This window comes from Strigops habroptila, chromosome 4 (assembly GCF_004027225.2).
Source record: "Strigops habroptila isolate Jane chromosome 4, bStrHab1.2.pri, whole genome shotgun sequence".
In the NCBI taxonomy this organism is placed as follows: domain Eukaryota; kingdom Metazoa; phylum Chordata; class Aves; order Psittaciformes; family Psittacidae; genus Strigops; species Strigops habroptila.
The window spans coordinates 16,689,730-16,705,558 of record NC_046358.1 but is presented as its reverse complement, the minus strand read 5'-3'; the positions used below and the strand labels follow the sequence as shown (position 1 = coordinate 16,705,558).

The 15,829-nt window shown below is 41.7% G+C and overlaps 1 protein-coding gene across 1 annotated transcript in view; it reads right to left on the bottom strand.

Annotated features, from left to right (window-relative positions):
* The window catches only part of PAPLN (papilin, proteoglycan like sulfated glycoprotein), a 50,430-nt gene that overhangs the window by 28,717 nt on the left and 5,884 nt on the right, over window positions 1–15,829 (bottom strand). Inside the window, exons 2-3 of the mRNA XM_030483410.1 lie at window positions 12,601–12,663; window positions 986–1,101 (exon numbers count right to left, since the gene is read on the bottom strand). Of these exons, the coding sequence (XP_030339270.1) occupies window positions 986–1,101; window positions 12,601–12,663 (179 nt within the window). The remainder of the gene's footprint in view (window positions 1–985; window positions 1,102–12,600; window positions 12,664–15,829) is intronic.

The following is a 15,829-nucleotide window of genomic DNA, read 5'->3' as shown; positions in this document are numbered from 1 at the left end:
TTGGGTAGAGTCTTGGGTGACATGGTCTAGTGTGAGGTGTCCCCACCCATGGCAGGGGTTTGGAACTAGATGATTTTTAGGTCTTTTCCAGGCCTAACTATTCAATGATTATTTCAGCTGAGAATTATGGAGAGTTACAGATGCAGAGGAAATTGATCTGAAAGGTCAACCAATGTCTAACATCTCCCAAAATGGAGAGGCAGGCCTGCAGGGATTTTGGCAGGTGTATACCATAACAAGCAGCCTTCAAAAGAGACCTTTCTTTATGCTGGGTGGGAAGAAGCAGTGCTTTTCTGGATTCTTCTACAAAAATCCCACTCTCATTTCTCTAAACATAAAGAGGCTTTTCTTTTCAGGATATTATTAAGAGTCTGGGTTGTTGGGGTTTTTTGCTTGGTTTTTTTTTCCCTTTTCTTTGTTTTTATCCACAACGGCATCTCCAAGTTCCATTATTCTCAACAGGTGCAGTCCCAGTCATCATCCTCACTGCATCTAACCCAGCTGCAAATGAGGTGGCACAGTGTTAATGCTGCTTGAGCCAACCCTACTCTTACATTTCTTCTGGGACAATTTAGTTTCCTGGGAATCGTAGCCCTAAGAAAACCTTGGCACAGTCATTGGCTCTCGGGAGAGAAACCTACTGCTCTGGACCTTTCTCCCTCTCCCCCAGGCTTGCCATGCTAGACCTGATTGAACAGCTGCTGCCATACCAATCCCCCAATTCCACAGCCTCAGATCTCATGCAGAAACCACTGTGCTCTAGCACAGGAGCCAAAGCAAGGATGTGTTGAAGAGAGCACTACTCAAAACAACAACGATGCGACTGAAGCTGAGGATACCTACAAGTGGACTCAGGTGACTTATTCTCCTGAATTCCCCCTGGAATCAAACACTAGGTCATTTTGTTCTGGATATGTATAGGTACATAATTGCAGGAGCTCAGAAAAAACATATTTAAAGAAAGCAAAAGGAAGTCAGCCCTCACCTTTGGGAATAGCAGCGCCGTTGCCGGAAGCTGACTCCACCACCACAGCTCCGACTGCACTTGCCCCATTCACCCCAGTTCCCCCAGACATCAATCTGCTGTTTCATCCGGTGGCCCTATAAATAAAACCCCACAGACATAGCAAACAGGAAGAAAACAATAAAAATGAACCAGAGCTCCCAATTGTTCTCTTGCTGGGCTGTATTCCTTGTATGAAAAGTGGCAGAGAATACTACATCAGAAACGTCAAGCCTCAAATATTTCAAGAGTATTGGCTTCCTGAAGCCATATAGCACACCCAGCTTTTTAATCTCCCTGAAACTGTTACGGTTTGTCTATTCATAGAATCTCAGCACTTTGAATAACCACCTGAACAAGGATAACATCTCCCTCTCAGCAAGGCAGCAAAGGCAAATGTAATACTTCAGGGACTACGAACACTGCCACTTCACACCAGATCAATGGAGCCACTTACTCCCAAATCCTTGGCTCCAAGATAGATACTTAAGAAAAGTAAAGGAAGCAGTAAAGAAACACCAGGAACACACTTTTTACTGCAACAAAATTCAATACATGGACTTTTTTCTCTCTATCCAACTGTATCCAGTGATGAGGTCAAGGTCTGCATCACCATTAGCTACAGCTTTAATTAATTTTGTGTTTAGAAAATATGAATGCATACTGGCATTAAAAGAAATTATAGTAGAAACAAGAAGTTAGAAGTGCAATGAAATCAACCAAAATAACATTGTTTTAGCAGCACATGAAATATCATATTTTCTGGAAAAAAGGGCCCACTGCAGCTGATGGGATCCACATATAGCAGGACATAGGGGTTTAGCAGAAAAAAATTGCAATATTCTGAGAAAAAAGAATAATTGCAAGATGCAACAGGATTAATGCAACTTGGGAAAAGAAGGTAAATGCAGGGTTACACAGAGAGTGATGCTCTGAAAAGAGGGTTTGCTGCGCAGCAGTTTACATACATTATAAAACCGAGAAGGTAATGCATAGCACTTGGACACTTGAATGTTTTGGGGTAGTGAAGAGTAGGCAGGCAAAGAAACAAAAGGTAAAAAAAGTATTGATATGTAGTCTAATTCCCTTCAATGCGCAAAGTATCCCACTAGATCTACATAACCAACCCCTGGGCCTGGGTCCTAATCCATACTGTATTTTCACACAGCCCCTTTTGACTTGCACACTGCATCCCATGTTCCCATCTTCTATGTTTCCCTGTTTGTGCTCTGTTTCCATTCTTTTCTGTTGCCCCTCATGCATCCTCATGTAAACTGTTACCTGATTGTCACCCAGCTAGTAAATGGAGGGGAGGAAAAGCCTAGAAATGGAGAATTTCACCATAGCAGGGATATTAAACCACCCAGGTTGCTTTCCAAGGCCTACAGAGAAGGCACAAGCTCCTCACTTTAAAAGCATAATTTTCACATCAGTTAACTGATAACTGCTTTTACATAAGACATCTAGGTCTGGAACAGGAGCTAGCCTGATACATTACTCGGTGAATCCAACTCACGCAAGATGCACAAGTTAATCCTCCCTTGTCATTTAAACAGCTTTTGTAATTTTCTACACATAGTCCCTGCCTGACTGTACACCCCCAAGTTACAGTCTTGTTTTTCTTTTTCACCCTCTTTTAAGGAATAATTTCCTGCTGTTGGCAGAGCAAGAGTCAGAGATATTAGCTGATCATGTTTATGCACTTACTACCAAATTATTCACAACTATTTAGCTGCAGAGTCATCCCAAATTCTTCCTGACTACTATCTATATTGCTCTAATGTAAAACACTTTCTTCCTAGCCCATGCTATTTAATTTGCTTCACAGAAGTTTTGTGCAATTCTTTCTAATACCTCTGCAAGAAAAATCCTTCAGGATGTTTTCTGGTTCAGACTAACTCTGTTTGCCTTCACCCTGCTCACTCAATGGTACTACCCAGGTCACAGCCACTTCTACATACCTTCCCGCTGCCAAGTCAACGTCTCCCTGACCTCTTGCCAAACCCTTCTCCCATTCTTCCATTCCAGATATTGAGCTCAGTGTTTGTCTGCTGCATTCTCATTTGCCTTTCTGGGAGTAATCCCACGAACAGAGTTTCAGCTTTCAGCAAGACATCCTATTTTCCCAAGTTTTTATTTCAATCACCTAATTCCTCCCCCTGTAATCCCTCCTGCCTTACTCTCAAAAGAATGAAACATGCTACCACTCTGTTTCTCTGCAGTCTTATTCCTCTGTATCAACTGACTGATTTAGGAGCAGTATTAGCTCACCCTGGGAACAAGGGACCTTTCAGTCAGCATAAGGAAGAAGAAAACATGTAGATAAAAATCCAAAGGAAGAGCATTTGAAAGTCAGATTACTGGAAGGCAATTAGGATAGAAAGCCCTTCCTTGACACACACACCAACCTGATAAATATTCCAATATCCCTCCTACAGAAGTAGCATTCTTTATTCCTCCTATAGGGAGTAAAATCTGCAGGGACTCTTTGTTGTAAGGCTTATGCATCTGCAGAGTGCAGGAACAACCATTTTCTCAGTATCACTCCATTTATGTATACCCAAGAAGGAGTATCAGCCAGAAGAATCCTCTCAAGGCCTCATAATGTTAGAGAAACATTTCAATAGGGGCCCAACTCCCACATTCAGAAATCTGTGCAGTGTCCTCATTATTCAGAGCTGCATGCATGTGTATACAGGCAAATATAAAGCTGCATATTTATAGTAAATAAGAAATCTATTTTTAGATAATCTGATAAGAACATGTTTTTAGGTGCTGTCAGCTAGTTTCTGTTACAAAAGTCTCCTTCTGCTCTCTTCATGCTCTGGAATGCTCTTATCTGTTGTCAGCCAGGACAACTAAATCCTGGTCCCTCCTGGACCGCAGAACTAAAAATTTACAAATTTCATCATTGTTACCAATTCATTTGTTTCCATCCCTCCCTCACTTCAGCCTAACATGCATGCAAGAACACAATTTCTTTATCTGCATTAAGTATATATTTTAATGTTTCAGGAAAAGATAGAAAATGCATACAACCATCTTAGTTGACTTCTAAAAAACTCCAGAAAGGACTGTCACTTAATGCCCAACTGCTCTGTCTAGTTTTATTGTCTGCTAAGACAACAGAAATGCATACCTCGTGGGGATATTGATGATGCACATGGCCCTGGCACCACATGCTCTCAGTGCTCATTGGTAAACAGGCTGCTATGATATGCAAGTTTAGAAGGTCAGTGTCTTGGTTTAAGCCCAGCTGGTAACTCAGAACCACGCAGCCACTCGCTCACTCCCCCCTTGTCCTACCGATTCTGGGCGGGATGGGGAGGAGAATCGAAAGAATGTAAATCTCATGGGTTGAGATAAGAACAATCCAATAACTAAGGTATAATACAAAACTTTTTATTATACCTTAGTTACTGCTACCACCAATAATAATGATAAGGGAAATAACAAGGGGAGAGAATATAAAACTAAAAGGGGTAAAGGAAAACAATAAACGCAAGTGATGCACAATACAATTGCTCACCACCTGCCAACTGATACCCAGACCAACCCAAGCAGTGATCTGGGCCTTCCCAATAACTCCCCCCAGTTTATATACTGGGCATGACATGCTGTGGTATGGAATATCCCTTTGGCTAGTTTGGGTCAGGTGTCCTGTCTCTGCTTCCTCCCGGCTTCCCATGCCCCTCCTCACTGGCACAGCATGAGACTGAAAAGTCCTTGGTCGGGTAAGCATTACTTAGCAATAACTAAAAACATCGGTGTGTTATCAGTGTTGTTCTTAGACTAAAGCCAAAACACAGCACTGCACTAGTTACTAAGAAGGAAAAAAATAACTGTTACAGCTGAACCCAGGACAGGCAGTAATTTCATTTTTATGAACACTGCATTGCTTTCATCAGTTTCTAGATAGATGCCTTGCTGATGTAGCTGCAGCATCTGCTGTTACAAATCAATTGTATTTGATAAAACCAGCAAGTAAGAAAAGCTATGCCTCTGAGTCACTAGATCTCCAGACTTTGTCTTTAAAGACAATTCCAGTATGCATCAGACACAAACAAAAGAATTCTGGAAAAGGGTCCTACACAGCATAATATATACAATGTAATATTTATTTCTATATATGAAACAGGCACTGGAAGAGGAGTTATGAATGGGACTCAACTCAGATAGAAAATGTTGGCAGTACGTAGGAACACTTCAAAAAGGGCCCTTGAAAGACTTCTCAGCCAGCCTGATGAGGTGGAAACTATGCATGGGAAGAGGACTGTGCTCCCCAGATGTATGCATTGCAGACATGCAGTGATCCACACAGTTCATAGAACCAAACCTGGACTAGTAATTCATCATGAATAATGTCCCAGTGCCTTGTTGCAACTCAAAGGCAGCTCAAGTACTAGCAAGCTATCAAAGCAAACATCAATATACTATGCAGTCCAAAGCGTGCTGCGGAAGTCTGTAGTCACAGGTCCAAACAACCCAAATGCCAGCCAGGTTCTTACTCCTAGTGTTTCCCTTACTCCTCGGGCACCTTTGAGGGCCGAGAAATAGTCAGTGTGAATTATTCTGTGATTCTTTGTGCTGCGTTTCCAGTCGGACAACCAGCAACAACATGTTACACCACTCCAACAGTCGCTGCTCAAAGCACATGGTTACTGGTACCCATGCTATGCCGGAGAAGTTTTGGACAAGACTAGTACTTGCTTTTAGCCCACCAGGTCACGTAGCTTTGGTCTGTTGAGCTGCAACTGAAGCGCCTTTTTGGACATGGTGAAGTTGTTACTGTGGCTTCTTGAGCTGTGTCACACAGTTACTAGATTCCATTCAGACCTGAATCAAATCTCAGCACCAACACTGAGAACATGGCGGGGAACACTGGAAGTTGACCACAACACACTGCACAATTGTTACCCACTGAAAACAAATATTGCTGTCAATGATAAAATGAGTAATGTGGTGCTACTGTTCCTTTATGAAGACGGTCAAAAATCAGACTCTCTCTCTTTAACCTTTCTTAGTATTTCTGAAGTGACCCTACATCCTTTCATTTAATAAATATCTACTTTCTGGAGCTCATAGTTTCTGAAATAATATTTATTTTGACAGACCCCTGCACTGTAGCCCCACTGATGAGACATGTATGAAAGAATGGTGGAAACCAAACACTTTACAAAAGAAAGTTATCACCACAGTCATTTATTCCATAATGGTTTCATTGCCAAAGTCTTGGCAAGAAGTCTCCAGTGAAAAATGCAGCTTTGCTAAATTTGGATAATAATTGCTTAGAGGAAAGTTAATAAGGGAAGGGGAGACCAAAAGAAAACTGTTAATGTGCCCTAAGGGCTGTCCCTCTGGGCTGGGAATCAGCAGTAGGGGGCTCTCCAGGGGCAGCACAAGGCAGGCATGGCCCCAGCCTTGGGAACTGGGCACCTCCAACTGAAGCTAGGCTGGGATGTGGGGCTGCAGGTGGGCCTGGCTCCTCAGGGCCCATGGCCAGGATGGGCAGGGCTATGCAGAGCCTCACCGCAGCACTGCTAGGGCAGGAGCTGACAGCCCTGGGGGACTGCAATTGGGTCCTGGGCTGTGGGAAGCCTCGTCAGGGCTAGTAAAGCCCAGTGGTGCCCCCAGGGCCCTGACAAAAACACCACATATAATATATATCCTTACACCATGTTGCTTTTCAGGATGTGAACCATTTCCTTCTCCTTTCTATACCCAGTACTATAATGATGACCACCTATAATGTTTCTGTATAACTAAGCCCTGCAAGACGTGGCATTCAACACACACACTTAACTGCAAGGGAGCTGAAAAAATTCAGTTTCTCTCCCATGTTTATAATGTAGATATATGCTACTATTCCAATAGATGCACTTTCAGGATAAATCTATCTGCAACCAGCCATGCTATTAGCCAAAAATGCAATGAAAACTAAGCAAATTAATCAGAACCACATCAGCAAAGCATGTTTTTAATAATCCCATTGATCTTGGCTCAGACACAGTAGGCTTGCAAAGAGCTTTGAAGGTGAAGAATGTCAAGTGCCATTTTTATGAATAATGAATAAGCAATCAAAAAATTGCATTTGAGCAAAACTAGAAAAACAAGAATGAAAGTGAACAAGATGGTGACAGCAGGAAGTGATATACAAAAGGGTACAGAAGAGTATTGTATTAAGACAAACTGCTTCACAAAGAGTAGGAAAAAATACAAGGCTTAGTTAGTTTTAATGGCTTGTGGTTTATACTCATTGTGTATATCTCCTTTCGTTCCCCTCACCACCCTAGCCATGGCTTTTTAGCACATCCCCGCTAAAAACCCCACTAAAATCCATCAGTTCCCTTACATCTTCATCTCCTCAAAACACTTCAGAGTCTCCCTACATCATTTAACCCACCTCCTTATTGTTCCCAACTCTTTTCCATGTTCCCTGTGTTCACATCCCCAACACTCCTCACTCTTGTACCTCTGCATGGGCTGTCCCACCATACATGTGGTTCTTTCCACATCCCCTGCTCTCCTGTCAGCCAGGCAGGACGTGGTGCATGCCTCACCCACTGCAGAACCAGGTATGTGCTGGATTGCTGGCCAGTGTGCAGAGCAGATAATAGTTACTGTTTAGAAATGGAAAGCCTTACAGAAAATCTGGGTGGCCTGGAGCTGGCTAGGGTATAAAAAGAGCTCTCTAAAAAGATACAGCCATTGCAAAGAAGTCAAACTAATTCTTGGAATCCTTGTGGAAGGAATTGGGGACATTCAGAAAACTCCACAAAGAAGAGGATTGTGAGAAAACTTTATGACCCCAAACTTATTTGGAAAAGTGGACAAAACACACAGCATGAAGTCATCAGAGGTTGTTTATCCAAGGGGCCTAACAGGAACTCGAGGGTGAAATGGATAAACTGCTTCATACTAGCAGACAACACACTCAGCTAAAAGCACTTTGGCATCTGATTATTGGAAAGTGGAAAATCTGACGCCAGTTTACAAAAGGATTCAAGAGGAACCCAAGGAACCGTACACCCACATATTGTAAAATTGATGTCTACTGATAAATTAATAGAAATGATAATTAAGAACAGAAATAGCTGGCACCTGCATAAACACAGTCTATTTGGGAAAAAAGTCAACAACGCTTTTTTAGAGGGAAATCCTTCTAAGACTTTTAGAGTTCTTTGAAAGATTCACAAACATGTCAACAAGGGCAACATGTCAGATACACTCAGACTTCCAAAAAGCTTTCAAAAAAATCCTTCACCTAAAGCTTTGAAGGAAGCTAAGCAGCCAGAATAAAAGTCCTTGCATGGATGATGAGCAGGTGGCCCAAACACAAAGGTAGCAGTGAAACCTCCATCCACTGCCAAGAACTGATGTTAGCAGCAGAATTCTGTAAGGAACCTGAACTGCTCAACGTACTTATAAGTTATGTCAAAACCACAGAAGTAACAAAGGCAGTTGATAAGGGTAATTCAGGGTAATAAAGGACAATAAAGAACCAGAGACAAGAACTATGGAAGGACAGTGTAGTACGACTTGTCACTAAAATGACAGTTCTGATTTTATGTAGGCAACTTAAGTGATGTGCAGGAGAACACACAAATAAAATTGTTACATATGAGCTGACCTTTATCACTGAAGTGCAGGATCTTGGTGTTATGATAGAAATCCTGTGATGATAGAAGTCTACATGGCTTCAAGGAAACACTGACCAAATTCAGGGAAGAGAAACAGAGATGTCTCCAGCTCAAAGGGTTCATAAACTACAAATGACTGGAGACTGGAAGCATATTGGGGAAAATCATACTTACCTACCAAACTTTTTATAGCTTTTTCTAGATTCATGTTTGTGACATAGCTGGAGATAGGACAGAGGGCAAAATGAACTGTACAGTACATTACTACCCAGTACAATCATTTTTGTGTACTTTTTCTACCTTTCCTTCAATAGGAACATTAATAAAATCTCCTTCTCTTTCTCCCTCCTCACAGTAATTTTCATTGTTTCTGTATGACCTTAACTTAGGTCTTTCTGCACCTTCCACCCTTTCTGTCAGATCTGGTCAAGAGGTTTAGAAGTTTAGTCAATAGATTAGCAGTGTTTGAACACCAACATTGTTCATTTCTTTAGAAGAAACTAAAACCAGCATTTTTACCTAGAAATGCAGACCCATAGAAAGCAATATTGCCCAGATTAAACGTATTTGAATATGATTTTCAGCCATGCCTTGGACCAGCCTTCACTTTAAGCACACCTGCAGTACAATCTAGGTACAAATATAAGTACTGAACATGATCTAACTATCAGCCAATACCTACAGATAATAAAAGATTAAATAAAACTCTTCCCCTGATCAGCAGCTTTTTCTGGAAATAGTCTCATGATATGTGCAAATAAGACATTTCCAATCTGGAAGGAAGAAATTCCAAGTGCAAAAACTTGCCAATATGAAATCACACTTGTAAAACAAAAATTGAGGTAGAGAGAAATCTGATGTCATGTTTACTAAACATAAAGCAACCCCAAAGTATACAACACATACATGCACACATGCCAAATACATGCACAATAATAGCAGAATTATTCATGTGGAAAACTTTCAGAATTTATTTTCTCTAATCACCAGAGAAACATGTTCCATCAGCAGTAGCACTAATGGATGACAAAAACACTTCAACCAGGCATTTTCCATTATTGCCACTGTTCACAGTCTTCCTAGAAGCAATGACAGGATGGTCTGAAATTGCACTAGACTATTCTGTCTCAGTTCTGCATTAACAGCTAGGGTATGAGATGGAGAGACATCCATATATAAGATGGAGAGACATCTTTGTTTTCTGTTTGTATAGCCCCTAAACACAACTCCTTCTAACCATCAGGCTGTAGCTTCTAGTGCTACCACAGCGCAAACAGTAAAGGAGCTACAAGTAATGAGCAATCTTCTTTTCCAATTCCTTCAAAGCCCGGTGGAAAGGGACAGACACTACAGGTGCTGTATGGTAAGATCCTTTCCATATTCTAGGAAAGGAGTCTAGTGGGTCTCACCAAGGATGGAGCACTAGGCAGCAAGTTCTCAGCAGCCAGTGGCTTTGACAAGCAGGAATCACTCTCTTGCTCCTTAACGATGCCTGCACTGTCTGGCAGATAAACCAGCCACTCTCAGACTGCGAGCAGAGAGAAGATGTAGGTGATAACCTCAGCTGCTCTTAAAGTCTCATCCCTGCCAACATTTCTGCCCTTATTCTGCTTGCTGCTTTCCCTAGCCTAACAATCAACAAAGTAAAAATAAGTTCAGTTATTCCACTCCAAAAGTAGAAGAGATGAAAAACAGTAGGCATCAATCTATACCCTTTAATTTTAAGCAGACATGAATCCCCGAAGACCCATCTTCTCCATCCTTGTGTAAGCCTGCAGTTCACAGGTTTATAGCTGTACTCCCATTAGCACTATCAGTCTGAGTGTTTACAAGTTCATGCTTTCTTTTTTCTGGGACAAAATTTGTCCAGGAAGCAATCATTGTCTGCATCGGTGCTCAGGATGGATCTAAGAGGTAAACAGTTCATTCTGGAATAAAACAGTGTCTTTTCCACTGTTTTTAGTTTTACCACCACCCTCTTCTTCCTGGGGTGTGCACTATTCATGGCTAGAGGTGACCCAAATTTTTGCCCATGTGCTGCTAAACTGGCAGCTCATTAGATACCAAAATCAAAACAATTTCTGCTGTCTCAGCTGCAAGGCTGTTCTGGATCTAATATTTAGTACAGTTAAAGTGACAGAGCCTCAATTTCTTAGAGATATGTTACTGTACAATTAAAGAAAGTGCTTCTCCTTCAGTGTGGGGACATGCAGCATGCCATCTGACAATCACTTATACCTCTGCCACCAGGAATGACAAATGAACAGCACAGGGAAGAGACCTTTTCAGTGCTGTGCGACATGGATTAAAGTTATTTTTCAATAAGCCTGCCATCTCAGGTAAAGCCCTAAAGGAATGGAGAATGGTGTAGAACAGCAAGCAATTCTCCAACTTATTTTCCCACCATGCAGTATTCCCTGCCTCAGCTTTTAGTCTCACCTCTCCCTTCCTTCCTTTCACCCACCACATAAGTACAACATTTGTATTTATAGCAGCAGGGCTACCACTCCTCCTCTGCAACAGTGAAACCGAGACATGCAGGCATTGCTTTTCCAGAGCTGTCCCACCTTTTGGGAGCGGTTCCACTGCTCTTTTGGTGCATAGCCTGACCTAGCACAGACTTGAGTGCCATCACTACAATCAGTCCTGCCAGCTCCAGCTCTCACAAGCCAACCGCCTCTTGCTACAGTTCAGCCTGCTTGCACTAGCATCTGGTAAGGAATGGCCCAGGTGAAACCAAAACTATTACTCTATTCCCTCACAGAAAAAAAGAGAATTACCACATCAGAGTCCCTCAGTGCTGCTGGATCTTCCTGCTTCCTCATGGCTTGACAGATCCAGCATATCAGGGAAACAGAACTCAAGTGGTGGCCAAGCAAAACCTTATCCTTTCATTCAGGATGGTTTCAAGAGGAGCTACTGACTGCATGCAGGTGACAGAGTCTAATGCTAGAGAGGAATGTCAGCTTTCAGAGCTGCAAGGTGTTTCAGTCATTTCCCCTCCAAAACATCACCAGGTTGGAGAGAGGCAGGTGAACTGGTGAACTGAATATAGTGTGTTCCACTTCTGGGTTTTTTGGCATACAGCACCATCTTCCATTAGGTGTGAGAGAGCAAGATCTCATTTAAGCATATTTCCATCTGTAACATAGGAAGTCTGTGACAACTCTGTAACAAACTCTGCTTGATTTCTGGCCTCTCATCCCTGCTTTTCAAAGAAGGCCTAAAAAGCATTTGCAAATGCTGAATCTGGGTACAGAAATTCATAACTGTACTAGAGATTAAAAGTTTTGGACTCATTAATTTTAATGGCATATTTATAATTCCTCACTACTTCCACAAAACACTTACTCCAGGTGATAATTACCTCTTTTTTCCCCCCCTCTCTGTTCCTTTACACCTAACACACATATTGCATCTTCCTTTGCTAACACTTCCACTCTACTCAGCAGGTCACCTTTGCCTCAGATGTCCAACTCATTAATATAATTGAAGTTAAACTCAGAAAAACTGTTCTCAAGCTGCATTTACTTGAGAAAGATCCTACATCTCTCTCAGAAAGGAAGAGGTTCCTAATAGCTGTGTTCTTTTTCAGACAATATTGAATTAGCTTAACATAAAGGTTACCTCCCCCAGTAAAGCTGAACCATATAACTTCGACCACTAAGAACAAAGAAAAGAGAAAATCAGATAGCCAAAGGTTCAGTCTTCTTACTTCAAGTGACAGCTCTCCATAGCTTTGCAGGTAACACCCCTAGAGCCAAAGGCACTACCAGCGTTTTGTTATTTAATTGCCATGTTAGACTCTTCATAACATACTGCAGTAGGCCTGTTGACTTGAACATATTAGCTCTTTCAGGAATACTTTCTACAAAATGCTTGAGTTACAGATGTTGACAACCCTTAACACAAGTATCTTTAATTTTTGCAACAGTGTTCAGAAAAGCTTCTACTTACTGAAAACGCAGAAGGTGGCATCATTGTTAGCATGAGCAGAAGGAACAAGCTCTTCATCTCTGCCTGCGGGAACAGAAAAATTATTGATCAGAGTTGCTTGCTTCTTTGCTGCTTGTATGGCAGAAAAGCTATGATACCATACAGTAAAAGTGAAGGTAGAATAGTTTTATCATTACACTTCCTGGATAGATGAAGGCAACTGCAAAAATGAGATTACCCTGCAGAGAAAGCCAGACTGTAATTACTGAGTGCAAATGCTTCCCTGAACTTTCCTCTGGTATTATGAGAACATCATCCCCAGGCACAGTGGAAGTTGCATGCTGTTGCATGTCTGCCCTCCCACCCTTTTACATATACACATGATAAAATACTTGAAAATTGCAATGACTTCAACCAATCCAAGGTAAGAAATTCCACAGTTAAAAGTTTTGTACCCTATATATCTGTATAAAAATATAAAAAAATTCCTGTACCCTATATTCATCCTGTGTGGCTTGGTGAAACTTCATGTCTGTCTGTGTGTGATCTTGCTTGTTTAAAATCCTACAGTTCATCACAGACATCTATAGCTAGATTCAAACATCAGTAGCTGTATCCCTTTTGCAGAGCTAGGAAGGAGATCAGGCCACACAGACTGGTATGGCAGCATACAGCAGGATACAATAGTTCCTAAAAATCAGGGCATTACGCACATTTGGGACAATACTTCATTGGTGCATTTTCTGTTGCTACTTTATCCTTCCTGAGTTGCAGTAACCAAGCCCAGACCAACCACCACTCGGCAATGTTTACCGCTGTGACCATGAACACTTCAGCCACAAGAGACTGCCTGTTTTTCAAGACCATTTTCTCATGACCTCATGACCAGTTGATAAGCCCAGAAAGCAGAGATGGACTAGATGTTCCTAGCATATTTAACCTAGTCTAAGATGCTTTCTAACTTGAGAAAGGAAAGGGAAGAGGAAAGGTGGAGAAATCTTCCTTTCATGGTGCATAGATGCATCAAGGAAGAAATGTTTATATCACCAGTCATGGTATCATCTGTTTTAATATCAAAACTTCATACATAGCTGCTTTAGCTTGGCCTATTAAATTCAGATAAAATACAGAATGTGTATAAAGTCATTGTTTCATGAGAATATCAAATCAGAAACAAAATACACCCAAAATGAAACTTGCTTGATGTATCATTTGTGTATTTATCATTCAGGTTACTTTATCATGTGCAATCATTTTTCTCATACTGCTAGGTCTCACTGGATCACAGCTCATTACAACTCCCTAAGTCCATATATACCATGGATTTTGACACTCTGAGCATTCGCAGTGCTGGGGATAAAAAACTCGTTCTTCAACGTTTTTCTTTCGGATGTAAAAACTAATAACTGCTGAAAACCCAGCAGCACCAAATTCTGCGTGCAAAGTAGCAACGAACAGGGAAAATGTAATTGGGAAAACAAGCACTGATAAGCATCTGTCCCTGTATACCGAGGGACTGTATCAAAGCCGCAAGACGTCACAGTTTTGGTGCTTGCTTGTATTTTTGTGCTGTTGCAATTGCATGGGAATTGCTGCCATATGTCCCAAATTTAGCTTTCAAATGTTTAGACCATCCAGCCCTATTAAACTAGTCAACAGATTCCAGGAAGGTTGGTTAAAAGGAAGAACAGGGCCTTCTGTATTCTATTAAATTCTCCACCGCAAAACAAACCTTGTGCCTGATTCTCTGAGCTCTAACAAATTTGTTATTTTAAAAGCTTCCTCTAATGTAGCATACAGCATTGATCCCTTTTGCCTTCCTTTCAGCCACAAACACCACAGATGGGACTGGGGAATCTGTCTGAAACCTTCAAAAAATGGTCAAGTTCTGTTTCCAGATTTAACAGCTCTTTCACTCCTTTTAGCACCTGGTATTCAGCAGCATATGTTTATTCTGCTTGTTTGCCATTCTCCTCAGTGAAGGCTGGGTATGCGGGGGAAGGAATGAAAAGGACAGTGTCTTGCAGTGTTTTCACTTGTAACAGCAGCAGCTGCTGCTCCCTGTGCCTCCTGCCCTTCTTCAATTCTCTTCAACCCTCCCCAGCTCCCTTTTCCCGCTGTGTGCTAGAACAGCATCTCCACTCCCCTCTACCCAGAAACAGCAGCAGGGCCTGAGGGGAAATGGTGACTTTATGCTCAAGATATGGAACAGCTGCTGGAAAGCTCACATAGAGGAATCCCTGCCATAGGGCTAAAATATGACATTATCTCAGCAAGAGCGATTATGAGAATCGGTTCACAATAAGTAAGGAAAAACCAGAATCTTCAACCAGAGCTAGAGGTGTGCCCTACCTCCATTCCATACACACATTAACTGCTCAGGTTAGATGAAAAAAAGGGGTCAAAGTGGTGTCTGGTTCCAGCCATCTTTAAGCTCGGTCAAAATGACCGAGTTCCGGACATGAACTGTGAAGCTGTTTTCAGCTTGCTGACCCAAGATCCTCAAAACACTGGAGAAGTTCAAACTGGAATCTGACTTCAGCAGCTCTGGACCCTTACTTCTATTCCAAAACAGTGTGGATCAAGCCACATTTTGTGGCAATTTCAGAAACTTCTGAAAGGATGATCTTAAGGTCCTTTCCAATTTTAACTGTTCCATAATTCTACAATGTTCTGGTGCCCTTTCTGAGCACAGTGCCTACTTCTCCCTGGCACTTTGGACAGGGGACCACAAAGGAGATGGCTGGAATTTTATAACTCTGGACAGAACACAGGAAATCCAGTACAACTGAAAACTGGGATAAGCACCCTTATTAACCCTCAGGACTTAACACTGAACCCACTCAAGGAAGAAGCTTTTGCCTTAACAAATAGAAGGTGTAGAAAAGACAGATGGGCAGTCTCAGAGATTTCTCTATAATGGAGGCAGCAGTGAACTGCTGTAAAAATATTTTATTTAGTTATGAACACTTATTCAGGGCCAGGCAGACTTAGCAAGATCAGTCAAATCTACATTAAGACCAAGAGCATGTTTCAGAAATCAAGAACAGTTTTAATGACTCCTATATTTACTTTATGTGTGTAAATCCTGCCTTCCAACACACAAACAAGGTTCAAGATTGCCTACTTCAACTCGGCCTCTTCTCCAAATAACCTCTCAACATCCATGTTCCTAGGGAAACAAGCCCTGACACAGAAGGCGCCTTTGCATGGCTTGTGAGCCACAGACAAGTTGGTCACTCCAGCAATA